This window comes from Astatotilapia calliptera, chromosome 3, assembly GCF_964374335.1.
Source record: "Astatotilapia calliptera chromosome 3, fAstCal68.1, whole genome shotgun sequence".
NCBI lineage: Eukaryota > Metazoa > Chordata > Actinopteri > Cichliformes > Cichlidae > Astatotilapia > Astatotilapia calliptera.
Genome location: NC_137424.1, coordinates 77,664,238 through 77,684,610, shown reverse-complemented (window position 1 = coordinate 77,684,610; position 20,373 = coordinate 77,664,238). Strand labels below are relative to the sequence as shown.

General features: G+C 41.6%; 1 protein-coding gene across 4 annotated transcripts in view; it reads left to right on the top strand.

The window, feature by feature from the left end:
- Window positions 1-9,010: 9,010 nt before the first annotated feature.
- LOC145425882 (uncharacterized) overlaps window positions 9,011-20,373 on the top strand; it is a 96,049-nt gene continuing 84,686 nt past the window's right edge. For all 4 annotated transcript variants that reach the window (XR_013906659.1, XM_080299342.1, XM_080299341.1 and 1 more), the window contains exons 1-2: window positions 9,011-10,201; window positions 10,837-11,160. Coding sequence is in view for 3 of the 4 variants with exons in the window: in XM_080299342.1 (XP_080155468.1) it covers window positions 9,832-10,201; window positions 10,837-11,160 (694 nt within the window). In the remaining variant the exon portion in view is untranslated. The remainder of the gene's footprint in view (window positions 10,202-10,836; window positions 11,161-20,373) is intronic.

Here is a 20,373-nt window from a genome sequence, read left to right as displayed (position 1 = left end):
CCACACCCACCGCCGCGCTATGAATTGTGGGATATATGGGACCACGAAGCGTGCACCGGACCACGCTTGATATTTTGGGAAATCGACGGCGCATTTGGAGTATGCATTTGAAGTACACTTCGAATTGGGACAGCCGTCGTCGCGTGGCGGTGACGTAACCGCACTTAAAATGCGTACTTCAAGCGTGCAGTCTCTTAATTGGGACACAGCCTCAGTCTGTCTGTTCTTCTGCTCTTCATCCAACATGTCTGCAGCACTTTACAGGACGCTGCAGACTAGTTACCAAAGAACGAGTCAGGAACACATCAGGAATTGTGTGATTTCATAGCAGAATTAACACCGTCACTCTCCGTCAGTGGAATGTTTACGTTTTTTTTTTCTTCTCGTTTTTTTTTTCCTCTCTTTTCCCCCTCTTGGTTTTATGCTGCTCACCCCTGTCCTTGGTTTCTTTCTTTATTCCTTTCACTGCCTCGATCACCTGCTTCGACACTCATCCACAAACAACATCCTTTATTTCGACACATACGCACCATGCGCTCAACGGCAGCACATTTACATCAGTCAGACAGCGCACACAGTCATATAGGATACACACACACTTAAGCCAAGCCTACTCATATTAGTAACTATGCACACACATAGACTCAGGGAGCATCTCGCCACACATTTTTTCTCTCTCTCCTTCTCTTTATTTATGAACAAGTGACATATTCTCTCCACCTGGCTAAGCGATGCACACAGCATACATCCCTAGTTATACACAAACATCTATGGGTACACTGAGGTTCATTACATGGAATATAAATGGAGCTGGCTCCAGAGTAAAGAGGTTAAAAATATTTAACCAACTCAAAAAACTACAGGCAGATGTTGTCCTATTACAAGAGACCCACAGACCTCTTAGAGGTTCGAATGAACTTAAAACACCTGAGTTTCCTAATGTGTTCTCAGCTTGTTATAATTCTAGACAAAGGGGAGCAGCAATTTTAATACATAAAAATATTAATTTCACAGTACTCGACACAGTTATAGATCCAGAGGGCAGATTCTTAATCATTAAACTATCTATACGTGATAAAAAGCTATGTATTGCAAGTGTATATGGTCCAAATGTTGATGATCCCTCATTCTTTCACGGTTTTTTCAGTGCACTCTCTGAACACTTAGATGGCACACTTGTTCTTGGAGGCGACCTCAACCTTGGACTAAATGAAGACATGGATAGGCTCAATACAGCGGGAACTCAGCGTAATTGGCAGTCCACAAATATAATCAAACAGTATATGAGCGACTTTGGTCTTTGCGATGCATGGCGCTCCCTTCACCCCACCAGTAAGGAATATACTTTTTTCTCACATGTCCATCACTCCTACTCTCGTCTGGATTATTTTTTGGTCAGCAGCTCACTGCTGAACGACATTTCAGACACTGAGATTCACCCTATAGCTGTCAGCGATCATGGTCCTGTATCTTTAACACTAATGCACAAGAATAATACTACGCCAAGAAAAAACTGGAGATTTAATATATCACTACTTAAAGATGAAGACTTTATTAAATATTTTAAAAAAGAATGGACTTCATATTTAGACTATAATGACACTCCCGAAACATCAGCTTCTGTTCTATGGGAAGCAGGGAAAGCTGTGATGAGAGGTAAAATAATTTCTTTCTCATCACATAAAAAGAAAAAAGAAATCAAAAATATTCAGGAATTAGAAAAAAACATCAAATCACTAGAAGAAGCCTACGCGTCCCACCAAGATCAGGAAACACTGAACAAAATACGCCAAACAAAACTAGAATTAAATGAGATAATTAATAAAAAAACAAAATTCTTAGTACAAAGACTACGCTTACAAAATTATGAACATGGTAATAAATCCGGTCAATTTCTAGCAAACCAGCTAAAAATAAATAAAGAAAAAACAACTATAGGTGCTGTTCAAGATTCATCTGGGAACACAATATATGAACCGATACAAATAAACAACATTTTCAGGGATTTCTATAAAACGTTGTATTCACCACAAATAAACCCATCTAAAAAAGAAATTGATCAGTTTTTGGACAACATAACTCTTCCAAAATTATTGGACACTCAAGCAATGGCACTGGATTCACCACTGACACCAGGTGAACTCCAGGAAGCCCTGATAAGTATGCACAATAATAAGGCTCCAGGTCCAGATGGCTTTCCTGCAGAATTCTACAAAGAATTCTGGTCGATTCTAGCACCAGTTTTCTACAGAACATTGTTGGAAATTAAAGAAAAGGGCAGACTTCCATCAAATATGAATTCTGCAAACATTAATCTCCTGCTAAAACCAGGCAAAGACCCTGTATATCCCTCAAGCTATCGTCCAATATCCCTTATAAACGTAGACCTTAAAATAATCTGCAAAGCTCTCTCAAAGAGACTGGAGAAAATAACGCCCCTCTTAATTCATCCTGACCAAACTGGTTTCATAAAAGGTAGGCACTCATCAACAAATACACGTAGATTACGTAATTTGATAGACTACTCATACAGTAAAAACCTAGAAACTACAATATTCTCTTTAGACGCAGAAAAAGCATTCGACAGAGTTAACTGGAAATTTCTATTTGCAACTTTACACAAATTTGGTTTTGGATCCTCTTTCATAAACTGGTTAAAAATATTATATAATTCCCCAACAGCTTGTGTTAGAACAAATGACCAGACATCCTCCAGCTTCTGTCTCTTGAGGGGCACCAGGCAGGGATGCCCACTCTCCCCTTCACTGTTTGCAATTTTTATTGAACCACTAGCAGCAGCAATTAGACAGAATTCAGTAATTAAGGGCATAAAATGCAAGAACGTGGAACATAAAATCAGCCTTTATGCGGATGATGTGTTACTCTTTCTCCAAAATTCACAAACCAATATCTCTGGGGTGATTGAATTGATAAACTCTTTTGCAAGAATATCAGATTACTCAATTAACTAGTCAAAATCTACAGTCCTACCGATTAATTGCTCCCTCCATAATTCCTCTTGTACACCACTGCAATCGGGAAATATAAAATATTTAGGTATTAATGTTTCTCCCAAGCTTGCAGATCTAACTAAATTAAACCATATCCCACTTTTAAAGAAGGTAGAAGATGATCTGGCTAGATGGAAATGTCTACCCATATCACTCATGGGAAGGGTTGCTGCTATAAAAATGATGGTATTACCAAAAATAAATTATTTATTCTCAATGATCCCAACTAAACCGCCACAAGATTGGTTCAGATCTCTAGATTCATGTATGTCCAAATTCCTTTGGAAAAATAAACCCCCACGTATAAGCTTAAAAACACTACAAAAGACCAAGGATAAAGGAGGACTAGAACTTCCTAACTTTCAGCACTACTTCTTAGCCAACAGGCTTCAGTTTATCTCAGGATGGCTAAAACATACCCTCTTAGATGAACCTTGGCTAGATGTAGAACAAGCACTCTGCAATAATCTAGAGATCTCAGACCTACCATTTATCAGCTCAAACATCCAACGACATGAATGCTTTAAAAGCATCAACATCAGCTCTTCTCTGACAGCATGGTGGGAGTTTCTAAAATTGACGGCGTCTTCATTAATCCCATGCAAACGTACACCTATCTGGAACAACCCTGACATATTACAAAACAGAGGTGTGGACTCGAGTCACATGACTTGGACTCGAGTCAGACTCGAGTCATTAATTTTATGACTTTAGACTTGACTTGAAAAAATGTTCTAAGACTTGTGACTTGACTTGGACTTTTACACCAATGACTTGGGACTTGAATTGGACTTGAACCGGTTGACTTGAAAAGACTTGATATTTTACCCCAAATATAAAATTTAACACGCATATTATATAGAGATTGAAAATGTGACGTCATTCACGGGTAGAACCGCAAAGGATTCTGGGAACTCGTGGCAAGCGGTACTAGCGCACGCAGGCTTTCAATTAAAATCAGTCACACAGCGATAAAAAGAAACACAAAAATGTCAAGAAGCCGTTGTATTATTAACTGCAATAGCCGGTCGCATGAGAGCCACGGGAAGCCGACGGGTAAAGAGATCGGTTGTTATCGGATCACGTCGTTGAAGAGAAATTGTTCGAGCCATGTTTCCGAAGTAACAAAGACGCGACGGGTGGCCTGGATTGCAGCCATTCAAAGATCAAATATAACGTCCCAGAACACTCCAGCTCACAGGTTAGTCTGCTCCAAGCATTTACACGAAGGTCAGTCTGCTGTTGTAGTTAATGCGTCATTTTCACAACATAATTGGTGATATAGGTTACAAGCAAGTCTGGCGCTGAACAGAAATTGTCGCGCTATGCTCCTTTGTTTATTGTGCATAAATAGTGAATTGTCCTGACACAATATTGCGTTTCGCTTATGTTATTATGGTACATTGACAAAAACATATACGTTTATTCACAGGATAAAACAGGTTTTTTTGTATCACTAATTGCCCAGTACGATTACAGCATACAGTATTGTTGTCACTGCTACATTTCTGTGATGGGTACCAGAAATTATTTCCACTACTAATTAATTACCATTGAGCTCAAAGGTCCTATTAATAAACGGTTAAGGAATGTGTATTTATGACGACGATTTGTGAGATTGGTAAACTTATGATACGTACGATGGTCTTTCGTTCTACACGGTGCATTTCAAGGTCCTGCACCCATCCGTCGGTAAACTGTACCTGGACTTGTTGCAGTGACCGGAAGTTACTAAACTTCATGAGTGTATGCACTCACTCCAAGAACCGTATGATTATTAATATGCATATAAATAAAGAAGCTATTTTGTGCAAAGATGTCAACTGTAAGAATGCTGTGCATAAACATTTACTCTGCTCCATGTATGATGATATAGTGACTGCTCTGTATAAAAGTGGCACACTGCTTGATAAACAATATAAGCATAAGAAATCTAACATCAGACCTGGCTGGAAAGAACATGTATCCATGTACCATGATGAAGCTCGCATAGCTTATAAATGTTGGGCCATGGCTGGAAGACCTAAACAAGGCCCAGAATTTGAACAGAAAAAATGTGCGAATGCCAGATATAAGTACGCTGTTCGCTTTATAACTAAAAATGAGCAAATGCTAAGAGCAGATTCTTTGGCCAGGAAAATGCTGTGTAATAATACGGCAGATTTTTGGAAAGAGGTGAAAGCTCTTAATAACTGTAAACCATCTCTACCATCAACTGTTGAAGGTGTTTCTGGGGCAGATAACATTGCAGCATTATGGAGACAGCATTACAGTGCGTTGTTTAACTGTATAAAAAGTGAACCATATGAGGACAATCTTGACATGAGTAATGACACAATAAGTGTAAGGACACATGAAGTATATGAAGCCATTCATAGGTTGTCTGATAATAAATCCTCTGGTTTGGATCACATCACTGCAGAACATTTAAAACATGCTAGTGTAAGGCTAGCTCCTCTTTTAGCACTCTGTTTCACTGGGTTTATGATTCATGGCATATTACCAGACTCAATGCTGTGTATTTTACTGGTACCAGTTATGAAGGACAAAGCTGCAAAAGTGAGCTGCTTGGATAATTACAGGCCAATTGCACTAGCCAGTATTTTATCTAAGGTGTTAGAAAGAATCTTGTTTGACAGAGTTAGTGTGTTCATCTCTTCTCTGGATAATCAGTTTGGCTTCAAAGCACGGCACTGACATGTGCATATATGCACTCAAGGAAATAGTCAGTTTGTACAGGGCTAAAAATTCGTCTGTCCTCATGTCTTTCATTGATGCCTCTAAGGCTTTTGATCGAGTGAACCACAGAAAACTTTTTGATAAAATGAAGAGATGGGGAGTTCCTCAGTACATCGTGAGGATTCTCTCTTACTGGTACGCTCATCAGAACATGAAGGTTAAATGGGGAAGCAGTATTTCTGCCCCCTTTGGTGTCAGCAATGGTGTTAGACGGGGTGGGATTTTGTCTCCAATTTTATTTAATTTGTATGCTGATGATTTGTCCATACAACTGAGAGCCTGTAACACTGGGTGTATATTAGGTAAAGCACTGATAAATCATCTTATGTATGCAGATGACCTGGTTGTTTTTAGTCCAAGCAGTGCTGGGTTACAGGATCTTCTTAATGTCTGTACTGAATATGGTGTGCAATATGACATTGAGTACAATGCTGCTAAAAGTGCTGTTTTGATATGTAGAACCAAGCAGGATAAACAGCTAAATTTCCCTTTGTTTAAACTGGCACAAAAAGCTCTTGAAGTTCATAAAAAGGTGAAATACCTCGGTCACTTTATTACTGAGCAAATGAATGATGATGATGACATATACAGACAACGGTGTAAGCTCTATGTGCAGGCAAATACTATTGCACGCAAATTCAGCTTTTGTTCACTTCCAGTTAAAGTGGCTTTGTTTAAAGCGTATTGCACACCGCTATATACTGCCCCCTTGTGGTCATCCTACAAACAATGTAGCATGCAGAAGCTGCATGTTGCATATAATGATGCGATGAGAATCCTTTGCAGGATACCTAGAAGTGGTAGTGCCAGCCAGATGTTTGTAGCTGTGGGTGTCTGGACTTTTAAAGCACTTTTAAGGAAGCTAATGTTCAATTTTAGAGAACGACTGGATGGTTCGAGTAACAGTATAATTTTAGCACTCACAGATCCGACAGTGAGTGGTTCCCGTTACTCATCCAGTCTCAGAAAGCACTGGTTAAAGTGTTTGTGTATTTATTGATTTATTTTAAGTAATTGTGTTTTATGTATATTATGGTTTTATATTTTTACAAATGTTTTAGATACTTATTTATATACATATATATATTTAATGGTGTATACCTTGTGTTGGGGGGGGAGTGTTGTGTGTGTGTGTGTGTTTTTTTTTTTTTGTTTTTTTTTTGTCTTGTTTTTATGGACATGAAGTCTGCCAATTAAGATTGAATTGAATTGAATTGAATTGAATTGAAATAAATATGCTAAGATGAGATAGCTGACTTCATCTAACTAGCAAATGTTGTCCAGGCTACGTTGGTGATACAGTTTTTTTTAATGTGTATGATATTTTTGTCATGCGATTTTAAAGCTGGCCCTACAACCGCATCCAAGAATAACATGCAGCTTATCTCAGAACTGTTGGTGAAAATTATTCTTGGAGCTAAGTTTAATTGAGCTGCATTTTAAAGAGGTGCAATTTCACAATTTGTGTATATTTTCTAAGTTCACTATTTTGTCATGTGTTGAGAAAAACACAGATTTTAAAATTACATGGTCTAATATTTACATTTAGCATAACTGCAACATTATTTTTTCGTTTTTTTTTTTTTTTAAAGACTCGAAAGGACTTGAAATTCAAAGTTTCAGACTTGTGACTTGACTCGGACTTTTACACCAGTGACTTGAGACTCGACTCTGACTTGCCTGACATTACTTGAGACTTGACTTGAGACTTGAGGATAAAGACTTGAGACTTACTTGAGACTTGCAAGACAATGACTTGGTCCCACCTCTGTTACAAAACAATAATATGATAAACTTTTCAGATTGGAGTGATAAAGGAATCAAATATTTAGAACATATACTAGAAGGAACAGAATTTATTTCATTTGACGGACTAGTTACACAATATGGGATCAACAAGAAAAGATTTTTAGAATATCAACAAATTAAATCCATAGTAAAAAAGAAATTTAAACCGGGTCAAGTTGAACTACAAACACCACCAAGTGTGGTTCAATTTCTTACTCTTAAAACCCCCAAATTACTATCCAAAATATACAGAATGCTTTCTAAAACAGATGAATCAATATCACTTCCTATTGCAAAATGGGAAGCGGATTTATCAGTTAACTTAGACCTAAACTTCTGGTCTCAGATTTGCTTAAAAACCTTTCATCTAATTAGAAATCCCAGTCTTCAATTAATTCAATACAAAATATTACATAGAGTGCACTATACAGGTCATCGGATGTTCAAGATGGGCTTTACGTCTACCAACAACTGCTCACACTGCCAAACCAATTCACCGGACAATTATATCCACGCTCTTTGGTTCTGTCCACCAGTTCAGAAGTTTTGGCGCGAGATATGTGAAGACTTATCGAAGTGTCTGAAATGTAACATTCCAACTTCCCCCTTAGTGTGTTTGTTGGGCAGCTTAGATAATGTCACTTCAGAAAAGAATATAGCCCATATGGTTTTCACTGCCCTATGCATAGCCAAGAAAACAGTCCTCATGAACTGGAAAAATAAAAATAATCTTAATTCTAACCAATATAGAAATTATCTATTAGATTACATTAGTCTTGATACAGCCTCTGCCACCACATCAGATCAATTGCTCTGGGCTCCTTTGATTAGCTCCATCAACTAGTGGGGGTCATAGTTTGGTCCCGCCTTCACTGTTGTGATTGGTGTGGGGGTAGGGACAGGCTTAGGGTGTCGGGGGGTTCCCCGGAGGCATCTTCCTTGGGTGGCTCAACCTGGGGTAGCGGTCATGGCCAATTAGGGGCTCTGTTGGCTCTCAGGTGACTGTTTCCTCGTGGCTGCGTGCAGCGGGGCTAGGGGAGGGTCTGTGCTGACGGACGTGGGTTACTGACCTGGTAGCCTGGCTGCCCCTGGGTGGGTCCGGGATGGGCGTGAGGTTCTGGGGGCGCTCCGGCTCTGCGCTGGGGCCCTGGCCGGGCCTCGGGGGCTTGGGTCCTGGTTGGTGTGTTGCCGGGGTTGTGGGCGGGTGGGTGTATGGGGGCCCAGCCCTGGCGCAGGGTGCCGCCGGTGCGTCGAGCCACCTGGGGGGCTCTTCAACTGGTGGGGGAGATTATCACATCTTGCAGGAGCTTTCCTCTCTTCAGGAACTCTCTCTGCAGGAGAGGGAGATACAGGAGAGGTGGAGGAAGATCTCAGCCTGGGCGTCTATTGTCTCATGTAGTCTGGAGGATGAGTGGATGGTGGGGTGGGTGCAGTTTTCTCGCTGGATTATATCTATAGCAGCAAACAGCAGCTGATGCACAAATCTTTGTCTGTGTGAATAAAGTTGGATCAGTTCAAACAGTTTGTTGCTCTGCTTGAAAGCAGCAGTTTTTCTAATGCACCACCTTCATGTTTCCTTCATATTTGAATCCCCCTGTAGATGCTGACAGGTAACCATGTCACACAGAGCTCAAGCCTTTGAATCCAGCTGTGACTGTTGATTTTCTATTGAATGGACTTTTTCAAATCCAGCTGTAGGCCTGTGTTTGTGAGCTCATTAACAGCTGTTTGTTTAGAGAGACGTGGTCCTCACAGGACAGCCACTACAAACATATGATTTTATAGAATATGATGCATTACTGCAGATTCAACACAATAGAAAGGATTTGAAATGAGCTCAGCCTTAAACATGTGCAGCAGTAATATTGATCCACAGACACTGATGGGAACATTTTTCTGCACAATAAGTACTTTGACTTTTCATACTTTATGTACAATTTGCCAGTACTGCAGTTTTGTGTGTAGTGAGGTGTTTTCATGGTGTTTTCTTGGTGCTTTTACTAAAGGAAGGCTTCTATCAAATTCTTCCACATGTTGTCAAACTGAGCTGTGTGATGAAGTGAGTGTGACAGAAACACTCAGACTGTGTTTCTCTGCTTCATCAAGTCAAATCTGGTCCTCAGAGACTGAATAAAGTCCTGTCCCACTAACAGCAGCTCCAACAGTCTGTTCACTGCTTTCTTCCTGTCAGTCTTCATCTTTCTGCTGCGTCTCCTCTTCACACTGACCACTTTCTATCTAACAGTGAGCTCCCAGTGAAGCAGCAGCATTCAGCCTGTTAGAGTCAACACAAATGTCTCCATCCAAGCTCATGTTGTGCTTTGTTGTCCTCTCAGTCCCCCAGGTGGAGGTGGATTCAGGGGTGGAGTCTGTCCAGCTGCCCTTCAACACCACACTTCACCTGCCTGAAGACGCTAAAGTGGAGTGGAAGTGCATCCATGACAGTTATATCCACGTGTATGAGAACGGCTCTCATCAGTTTAAAGAACAGCACCAGGCTTACAGAGACCAAACAAAGATGAATGAAGACCTGCTGAAAACTGGAGACCTCAGTCTGACCCTGATATACCCCACAGACTGGTACACAGACACCTACATCTGCACCGTCTACAGCAGGGAGGGAAACATCCTGCTGAAGAGAAAGGTGGAGCTGAAAGTCAGAGGTCAGTGCTGTAGATACAGGTCAAAGGTCAGAGGTCATGTAGGAGTTTGGGTGACATTCAATGTAAAATGTATGGATGAAGCACTGAGCTGAGGTTGAGATGGGGAGAAAGTGACTTGCATGAAGTCTGCAAAAGAGAAAGAGAAATGAGCAGTGAGGTTTTTATTACGCAGGGAGGAGGCTGATATGCTGGAAGAAGACAGGCAGTGAGATGATTGGACTGGAGCAATGATGTCAGTGTTGAGTTAATGATGTGGGAAAGTGGAAGCAATGTAAAGAATAAACGAGCTGCAAAACACCTGGAAAGCAGACAGATGAGTAAATACAGATGTCCTTTATTGAACTCACACATGAGCTTCATTTCATTATCTATAGAGTCACGAGAAGTTTATTCTGTTTAGTGTACGCAAGTTCTCTTCACTTGTCATTCAGCCTCATTTATCCAAAGAAAGAAAGGAGCTTCCTGTAGATCCTTGTATGTGTGACCTCTGTGATGTCTCCTCTCTCTCTGTCTAATGAATGTTCTTGAGCAGCTCCTCTTTGTGCTAATAACCACTTCTTCACATATTTATTCATGACAGTGGATCATCTCTCATCTAATCATCACTTCTAATGTTGCGTTTGTTTTTCTCTCAGTCCCTGAGTTAGAGGTGGATTCAGGGGTGGAGTCTGTCCAGCTGACCTTCAAAACCACACAAAACCTTCCTGAAGACGCTAAAGTGGAGTGGAAGGATGAGAGATCCAGAAAGGTCTACGTGTATGAGAACGGCTCTGACCAGCCTGAAGAACAGCACCAGGTTTACAGAGACCGAATAAAGATGAATGAAGACCTGCTGAGAACTGGAGACCTCAGTCTGACCCTGAAACAGCCCACAGAGAGAGACAGTGGAGGATACAGATGTGGAGTCTACAGTCATGGAGACATCATTCGAGTGAAAACAGTGCAGCTCAAAGTTAAAGGTTTGTGTGTGTGTGTGTGTGTGTGTGTGTGTGTGTGTCTGTGTGTCTGTGTGTCTGTGTGTATGTGTGTCTGTGTGTGTGTGTGTGTGTGTGTGTCTCTGACTGTCTTGTGTCTCCTCTGCAGGCAGAGTTCAGGTCCAGGATCAAACAGGGGACATCAGGAACAGAAGCAGCTCCATTGATCCGACTCCTCTGATGGCTGATCAATCAGTTTGATCTGTGTGTTCTTTGATTATTGATCAGTGATGTCAGAGTGGAGTCAGTGTGATGTTGTTGTTGTGTGTTTGAGACTTTTAGTGTCCATGAAGGTCTCTGCTGCCGTAGATCCTCTGAACTGTGACAGAGGTCTCACTCTGGAGGAAACTCTCAGCACTTTCCAGCAGCTCCTCCATCATGGAGGACGTTCCCTGAAGGAAATTGCCGTCCCGGGTTTCCTCCGTGGCGTGAGCGATAAGCAGAGTTTTGTCCTTTCCTTCTAAGATTCCTAATTATTTAAAGTAACACTCAGGTATGCCGTTCAGCTGGGTTAGTTACAGCGCCGGGAGCAGCTTGGGAGAACAAGGAAACACAGACTGCTTCAGGTTGCCTTCCCAAATCAACTCAAAGGTTTATTTGATACACAGCAGTTTATATAGATGAAAAAAGGTTCGTGTGTCAGCTTTCCCAGTTCAAACCGGTACAGACCAAATAAGGAAACGTCTTCCTGCCTTCTGAGCAAAGTATCCCTTGTGTAGTTTATCAGTTCAGCTACAATTTATGATCATCCCAGCAAAATACACTCCTAGACATAGAATACAGAGTTCTTTCATTAGTGAATTCTGAAACGAACCACCTGGCCTTTAACGAGCCTTTTCCAGGAGATAAAGAAAAAGGGAGGATGGGAGTAAGGAAGTGGTCTCATCTCTGTGGTGTTTTCGACCTTGAGGTACCAGCTTGTTAGTCCTACACATTAATTCTTGGGTCACATAGAAAGAGAAAAACAACTAGTATATGGGCCTTATTGAGTAACAGTTTTCCTGTATAAAACAATATCCTGTAAATGCTTACCGTGGTATCAAAATATCATAACATTCCCTCACTGTAACAGGTGGAGGAGAGAGGAGAGGAAGCACAGGTGGATCCTCTGAGGAAGAGGAGCGTCCTACAACCACATGATCACATGACCAGAGGACAAGCATGTGCAGAAACACATTAAAGTCAGCCTGTAAACACGTTTGTGTAAATTCTAGTCGTGTTTTTCTGTCACATTCAAATAAAAGCAGAGAAAGCAGAACAAATGCTGAAGCTGTCTGTGTGAAATAAAGGAGTTACAGTACTCACACACACACACACACACACACACACACACACACACACACACACACACACACACACACACACACATCTGTCCAGCAGCTGTCTGAGCTGCAGTCTGTATTGTGTGTGTAATATCTTCATGTTTCTAACATTACAGTTGTATCTTCAGGTGTAAAATCAGCTGCTCTGCTGTCTTCTCTCCTGATCCTGTGTGATTGATTCGATCCTGCAAACGCCACAAATTTCATTCCAGCTTTGATTTGAAAGCCAGCGAGTAAAAGGATCAGCGATAGTTTTCAGAGCGATGCCAAAGCTTGGGTTCCTCTCCTACAGCAGCTTTTCTTTTCTTTCTTTCTCTCCCTGTGAAATACAGCAGCTGGACCTTTGGCTGCAACACACTGTGAGACAAACTGCACACAAACAGTTTGTGTGTTTGCTGATGTTTGTTGAGCTGATAGAAACGCTGCATTTGAAATTAGCTGACACTTCAAAAACGTTCCTCCCTTTATGCTCGCTGCTCTTCAGCAGGGCTAGCTAGATGCTAAAGTAGCGCTAACACAACTTACCTGCAGTCGTTCAGCTGTCGTCCCAAAAACATCTCAAATAAAAAGAAGAAACAAAAGAAGCTTTTCTGTCAGGGAGGCGTGTCCTTCTCACCTTCAGACATGAGATTAGAAAGAGAGAGAGTTCAGATCACAGTGCAGATATGAATGAATGAATCGTGCTCGTCCTCACGGCTCCTGCATGCTTTTAAAAAAGTGTGTGTTCAGCTCTGATCTCCAATCTGTTCTTTTCTCTCTTTGTTTCCTGGGTTCATGATCATCATCACACCGTCTGAGGCTCCTAAATATCCACGTTTGCTTGTTTCACTTTCACACTCTGGGAGTCAAAGATGTTTCAGCTCCAAACTCACTGAGAGCTCCTCGTGCCCACCACGTGACCACAAACATCTTTGTGCTCACGTGCTGCTCGTGTCTGAGACGCTTTCGTTTGAAGGAGACAAACTGCAGACGCAGCATTTCCTGTTCCTGAGTGTAAACCTGAGCATTTGAAATGAGCTCCACAGGGAAGCTGTAGGTGACAGAGATGCTCACAGACTCACTGACGTTACAGTCTGTGAGCATCACGCAGTATCACAGACACACGGGAAGGTTTAGTGCAAGTGCTGAGAGACACACAGCAGACATGTTGACTGGAAACATGTCAGACTGAAATAAAGCAGAAGCACATGTTAGCACATGCTAATATGATGTGGATGTGTTTAGTGTGGGAGCAGGACTCACCTGAGACACACCTGTGTGGATGCTGCTGCTTCCTGCTCTGCTCTTTCTGCTGATTCAGCGTCTTCATCACGTCTGAGGCTCTGTCACAGTTTGTTTGTTAACATCATCATGGACACAACACAAGCACATCTATGTGACATTTCCTATGGTTGTGATTGATGTGGATGTAGAACATGTCACTATCTCATTGTTTAATAAAGTAAATGTTCCATTAGAAACACAGACAGTAGAATTATAAACAGAGTTTGAAACACGAGACATTTGATGGAAGTTTGACCTCATTTGACCTTGAAAAAGAGCTCAGAGCTCCAAAATGGCTCTAAAGAGCATTATTATCACTTTGACCTTCAGATCCATCTGTTGACCTTGAAGTGAGGTCAGAGGTCAGATGTGAGCTGATATCTTCATGTGCTCCTTTCTACATGTTGATGATCCACAGCACACTTGTTCCAATCCTGCTTTCTAAGTTTGAGGCTTTTCTCAGTTTCCATCAATAAATCATGAAGTCGACCTTGAAGACTTGGGTGGATGTGAGCCAGATGTGAACAGATGTTTAACATGAGCCCGCTCTACACCCCTACAAAGTTTGATCAGAGTTCATTCACAACTATTCGAGCTGTCGTGTTCACACACAGAACGACACGCACACACACGCTACCACAAACATAACCTGTGTTTTCAAGGTGAGCTAAAGCTCCAGGTGTCACATCAAACACTCACAGGGAAAACACCAATCACAGCACGCACACATATACTGAACATGACAGAGAGAGTTATTAGAGACCAGCTTTTATCACATTTATTCTTCCTCAAAGTTCCAACAGAGCCGAACAACCCAGAGGGAAATGTCCGGGTCCTCCCAGCAGCCAGTGAGCTTCTGTAGAGAGGACACGTGAATAAAGCCGCAGTGATCCACAAACACAAACAGCTCTTTGCTGCCTTTGACTCCTTACTTGATGCAACAGCTGATGCTGTCAAACAAAAACAAACTTCATGTTGACCATCAAACGGATCTTTATTGTCTTTCTTGCAGAAAGTTTCATTATTTCATGGGCAGCTGAAAGAAGTAAGAAGTGCAGAATATGACAGGAAATAAGTGGAAGAACAAAATCTTCATTTCCTCCAAGTCTTCTGGGCCTGGATGTGATGGAAACACTCACTGAGTCCACTGCTGTGCTCATCACTGAAGCTCATAATGCAGCAGGTAGTATTGCACATTTGCAGGACTGAAACATGTTGGAAACCTTGGAGGATTTCCTGCTTCTTCTCCAGGTCATTGAAGCAAACTGCTGGGCCTGAGCGGGCAGTTTCCCATCGAGTGTCCAAAAACTCTTTAACATGGTGGAGATTTCATAGCCACGCTGTAACCACGCTGTAAGAACACGAGGATGATCCACCGTCACCGTTCTCATAGGGGGGTGGTCTGATTGGTGGAGTTTCTCTGTTGTTGTCGAGTCTTTACTTTACAGTAGAAACTCCTGCAGGTGACTGTTGTTGTCATTTGCTGCTGTAGAAATAAAACTGAAGGAGTTTTGCAGGTAGAAGATATTTGATTTACAGCTTCTCACACACGAGACCAGGCCTGCAGCTATCCATTATTTTAGTGTGTAAACAGGCTCCGCCTCCACGTTAAACTGTGACATCATCATCACTGCTGCTGTTATCAGTGTTTGTGTTTAACACTGGAGGCTGTGTGGGCTTAATGTGCTCAGACTTTTATTCACACGCTGCTCATGAACACGTTTCTATTGGAGGTCTGTGAAACATGGAAGCAAAGAATTTTATAATCGAATTATTGGAATCACTCGATGAATCGTTGCAGCTCTACACGAGACACTTTCTTTAAAAACCATCAGACTGCTTTCATACATGTTAACGCTTAAATACAGAAAACTTCAGCCTGATATTCCCGACGTATGAAACTCTGTTCAAATCCAGATGAACTTTTTTACAAAGAGCCTGTTTCTGTTAATATCACATCAAAAGTCTGTGATGGTGTTCGGTCTCGTGTTCCCAGCATTAACCTGTGAAATGTTCATATTTATGTACCAGTCAAAGGTAAAACATGTTTTCTAATAAACTGTGTTTGTAAAATCTGCTGGTTGTAAGAAGAAGTGTGTAAATGTCCCCAGTGGCTGCTGTGGTTTACATGGTGAGATAACATGTGAGAAATAATTCAGATACTGAGGCTACAAACTGTTAGTTTGTGCTGCTGTGGAGACGGATAAAGAACATGTGATGATGATAAAACTAAGAGCTGAACTCCCCCAGCTAACATTATCTGGGCTGAACCATTAAAATAGGTGGGGCACTTCCTGTAGGGAGTATAATAGACATTACAAACCTCCATGTGTCCACACATCAACTGTCACTGCAGCCTCAGAGTCTGCAGAGTTATTTGTCTGCACTGAAAAATGAAACTCCTGGGTGAACAAAGGCCAAAATAACAAACAAAACAAGCTAAGTCAGGAGAGGAGGTGTTGTCTAAAACCCTATGTGAAACAAAAACCAAAGACAAACGCTACACTCCCTCACTGAAATAAACAGGAGAAAACAGTACAAGGAAAAAATAATAAGGCAGCTCACTAGTGATGGGCAGATGAAGCTTCATGAAGCACTGAAGCTTTTCATCCAATTGGTTCACTCCAGTGCAAAGCTTCATGAAGCTTCATTTGCTCTAGTAGGACACCTACTGGACGTAAAAATAGTAGCTGGCATGAATTTGAAGAGTGTGGCCTTTTGCACACAGCCTGTAAATGTCAACAACAAAAGGAGTGTGTAAAACATGTATATTGTAGTGATGCAGTACACTGTGTATATTTATACTGGCAGTATGGAAAATGATTATTTGGAAATGCTTAAAATGGAAATGATCATTTACTGTGAGGTGAGGTGTGGTTGGGGTGTGGACAGTAGTTGTGCTTTTGTAACGTTGAGGTATGGACAGCTACACACTGAGGCTTTGAGCCTCAGTCCTGCCTGTTCACATTTTATTCTGTAAAAACTAAATTTTCACTGCTTCTATAACCTTTAGTGGGGAGAACATAGCTATGATTTAATGATTTAACACATCTTTTAAATCCTTTGTCCTCCACAATGCTAAATGGCTGTGAGTCCTCAATCACCATGGTAACCAGGTCTTCATCTATTTGAGATTGTTCTCCTGAGGAAAGACAATAAAGACAAAGCACAAATATAAATATCACACACGTAACTTATAACAGTTGTATAATATTGTTATATCATTTAGTAACATTACTGCATGCTGTATTATCATTGCATTTGATGGCTCACCTGGTCTTGCTCCACAATCGGTGTTCCCCTTATTCTCATGCAAAGCTCTGTAGTGACTAAGCATGGATGAGGTGTTGTTGTTATATCCCAGCTCCCTGGCACATAGCAAACACTTCACCTTGTACAAAAGTACAGACAGCTTAACATAGGTTTTATTGCACCATCAGTATTATGAAAATACATCTTCTGTAGAAATTTACATACCTTGTTGGGAGGAATAAGATCAAAATGTTCCCACACAGGGGAGGACATCCTCCTCTTCTTAGCTGGCTCCATTCTCTCCTGACTTTCTCTCCTCACTCTCATAAACCTCCAAACTGTCTCCAAACTCTCACTAACCGCAGCTCTCCATCAAACACCCACATTTTGAATGAAGTCTGAGGGGTTTATATCGCTGTCATAGCTCGCGGCAAAGTTCGAACCACTTCACGAACCAGACACGTGGTACAGCCGGGCAGCGAGGCTTCGGACGTCATCATTTTCAGCTCCTCCCATAAATGAAGCAAGCCTCGATACGCGCATCGTGGAAACGCCCCCTCCATTACTCGACACAAGCTTCGAAGCCTCGATACAGAACATCACATCACTACAGCTCACCCCTTCTGTTCCAGTGCTATTTACAATGAAAACTAATGTACACACTATATACAAAGCTCGGTGAGTCACGAGAATCTCAAACACGAAGGTTACAGGTTTTGAAAGCCAGGGTCAGGTCTACTGCTGCTGTCAGTGGCTGCCCCGGCACAACTGCTGGTGAGGGATTTTGAAAAGAGCCACATGATCAGGAACCAATGAGCCGCCGCCAGCTCTCCAATCGGGAAGGACCTGTGGAGTCTTAAAGACAGCTTCCTGACAGCTTCATCCATCAGGCTGTCAGGAAGCTTAACTCCCTCCCGATTCTGCCCCCCTCTCCCCTCTTCTCCACCACGGTCTCACTGAACTCTGTCACACACACACACACACTCACTCTCTGACGCACTCACTGGCCTGCTCCAGTCACTTTGTGGAGCATTGGACTGCCATTACCTCATAAGACTCTGTTGTTACACTATCTCTTACCGTATACTACTTAATCTCCATTTGCACTATTTGCCTATTTTGCACCACTATGCCTCCTTACTTGAATATTGTATATTGTATATTGTATATTGCATAGCTTTTTTTGTTATACGTAAAATTGTATTGTATTTATTTAAATTTTTACTTTTTAATTATTTTATTTGCATTTTTCTAATCACTAGGGTTTGAGAGTAACGCAATTTCTATTCTCTGTATGTCCTGTACATGTGGCAGAATTGACAAATAAAGTTGACTTGACTTGACTTGACACAGCACAACAAAAGTACACAGCTGGCCCAGGGCCATAACAACAGTTCAGTATATAGAGACACGAGACGATGAGGCTCCAGTTCCATTCAGTGCAAAAGAACAACAATAAAAATGGGAAGAATAAGAATAATAAGAATAAATATACACTTGAGACTGAGGTGAGGAGACTCTGGAACAATGATGGCTTGTAGATGTTTTGCTGATGTGAGTGAAGTTGGCCCCCCCACCTTCTTCAAATCCAACAAAAGTGGTATCAAACGTTTGTGCTACGTTTGTGCTGGTTTGTGCTGCAAAAATTTTCGTTTGTGCTGCTATCATTTTAAAGATATTAATAAAAATTTCTAGAGGTCATCAGAGGTCAACCAGCCCCCCCACATTAATTAAATCCAACAAAATGGGTGTCAATCAACTGTGCTACGTTTGTGCTGGTTTGTGCTGCTAAAACTGTCGTTTGTGCTGCTTCTGTTTTAAAGATATTAATGAAAATGTAAAGGTCAAAAGGTCAACCAGCCCCCCCACATTACCCAAATCCAACAAAATTGATGTCAAATGTTTGTGCTACGTTTGTGCTGCAAAAATTTTCATTTGTGCTGCTATCATTTTAAAGATATTAATAGAAATTTCTAGAGGTCATCAAAGGTCAACCAGCCCCCCCATATTAATGGAAATGTTTGTTTGTGCTGCTAACATTTTAAAATTTTTTAATAAAATAACGTCTTGATGCGTGCTTAATCATCCAGGTAAGTAAATCCCAAAAGGTTGATTCTGTTCATCTGGACATTTTCAGTTGGAGAAACGTTTCGTCACTCATCCAAGTGACTTCTTCAGTCTCAGCTGACTGCAGGTTTCCCCAACCTTACAAACACACGTGAGTGAAGTTGGCCCCCCTACCTTCTTCAAATCGAACAAAATTGATGTCAAACATTTGTCCTGCAAATTATTTTGTTTTTGCAGGTTATGTTTCCCTAATTTTATAAACAGTACATGTACAGTGAGAGAGAGATGTTACATCTGTCTTCACTTGCATCCCAGTCATAGAAGCGTTGGAGGTCGTTCATAAGAGATTACAGGATCATCCCAACCTCAGCAACAGGACCACTCTCAGCACTGATCAGTTGTGTTTGCTTTTGGAACTGTGTCTTAATTCCACCTATTTTGCATAAGGGTCAGTACAGGCAGAAATCTAGGTGTGCCATGGGTTCCCACAGGCCCCTGCTCAAAGTCACCAAACCAGTTCGTAAGCAGGTACAGGTGTGGCCAGAAGGGTCCTCAGAGGCACTGCTTTTCCACCACAGGCCGCCACACACGACAACACCACAGACTTTCAGGAATATACAGAAACTGTCACTGCCTACATCCCAAAATGCATCGTTGATGTCACAGAGACCAGGACTATCACTGTCCGGGCCAATCAGAAACCATGGCTCACAGGTCAGGTTTAAATGCTCCTAAGGTTGAAAAATGCAGCCTTCAGAGCCGGGAATTAGGTGAGTCTAAGAACAGCAAGGGCAAACCTGTCACGTGACATCAGCTACAGCAAAGCTTCAGCGACAGCAGAGATACTTGGAGGCAGTGGCAAGGAATACAAACCATCACAGACTAAAAGCCCACTCTACAGACCGTGGTGACACAATCCCCAGACAGTGTGTGGAGATCCCTTGCCAAAATCAGTACACGCAAAGCTCCAGGTCCTGATAACATCCTTGGACAAGCACTGACGGACTATGCTGTGGAACTCACAAATGTCTTCACAGACATCTTTAACACATCACTAGGGTCAGGCCGTCGTTCCCACATGCCTCAAAGCCTCCACCATCATTACTGTACCCAAGAAGTCATCTATCTCCTGCTTTAAGGACTACCGTCCTGTCAAACTCACCTCCATCATTATTAAGTTAAGTGCTTTGAACGGTTAGTCATGCATCAAATCAAATTATCGCTTTCCCCCAACCTGGATCCATTTCAGTTCGCATATCGGTCAAAACGCTCAACTGATGATGGAATTTCAACT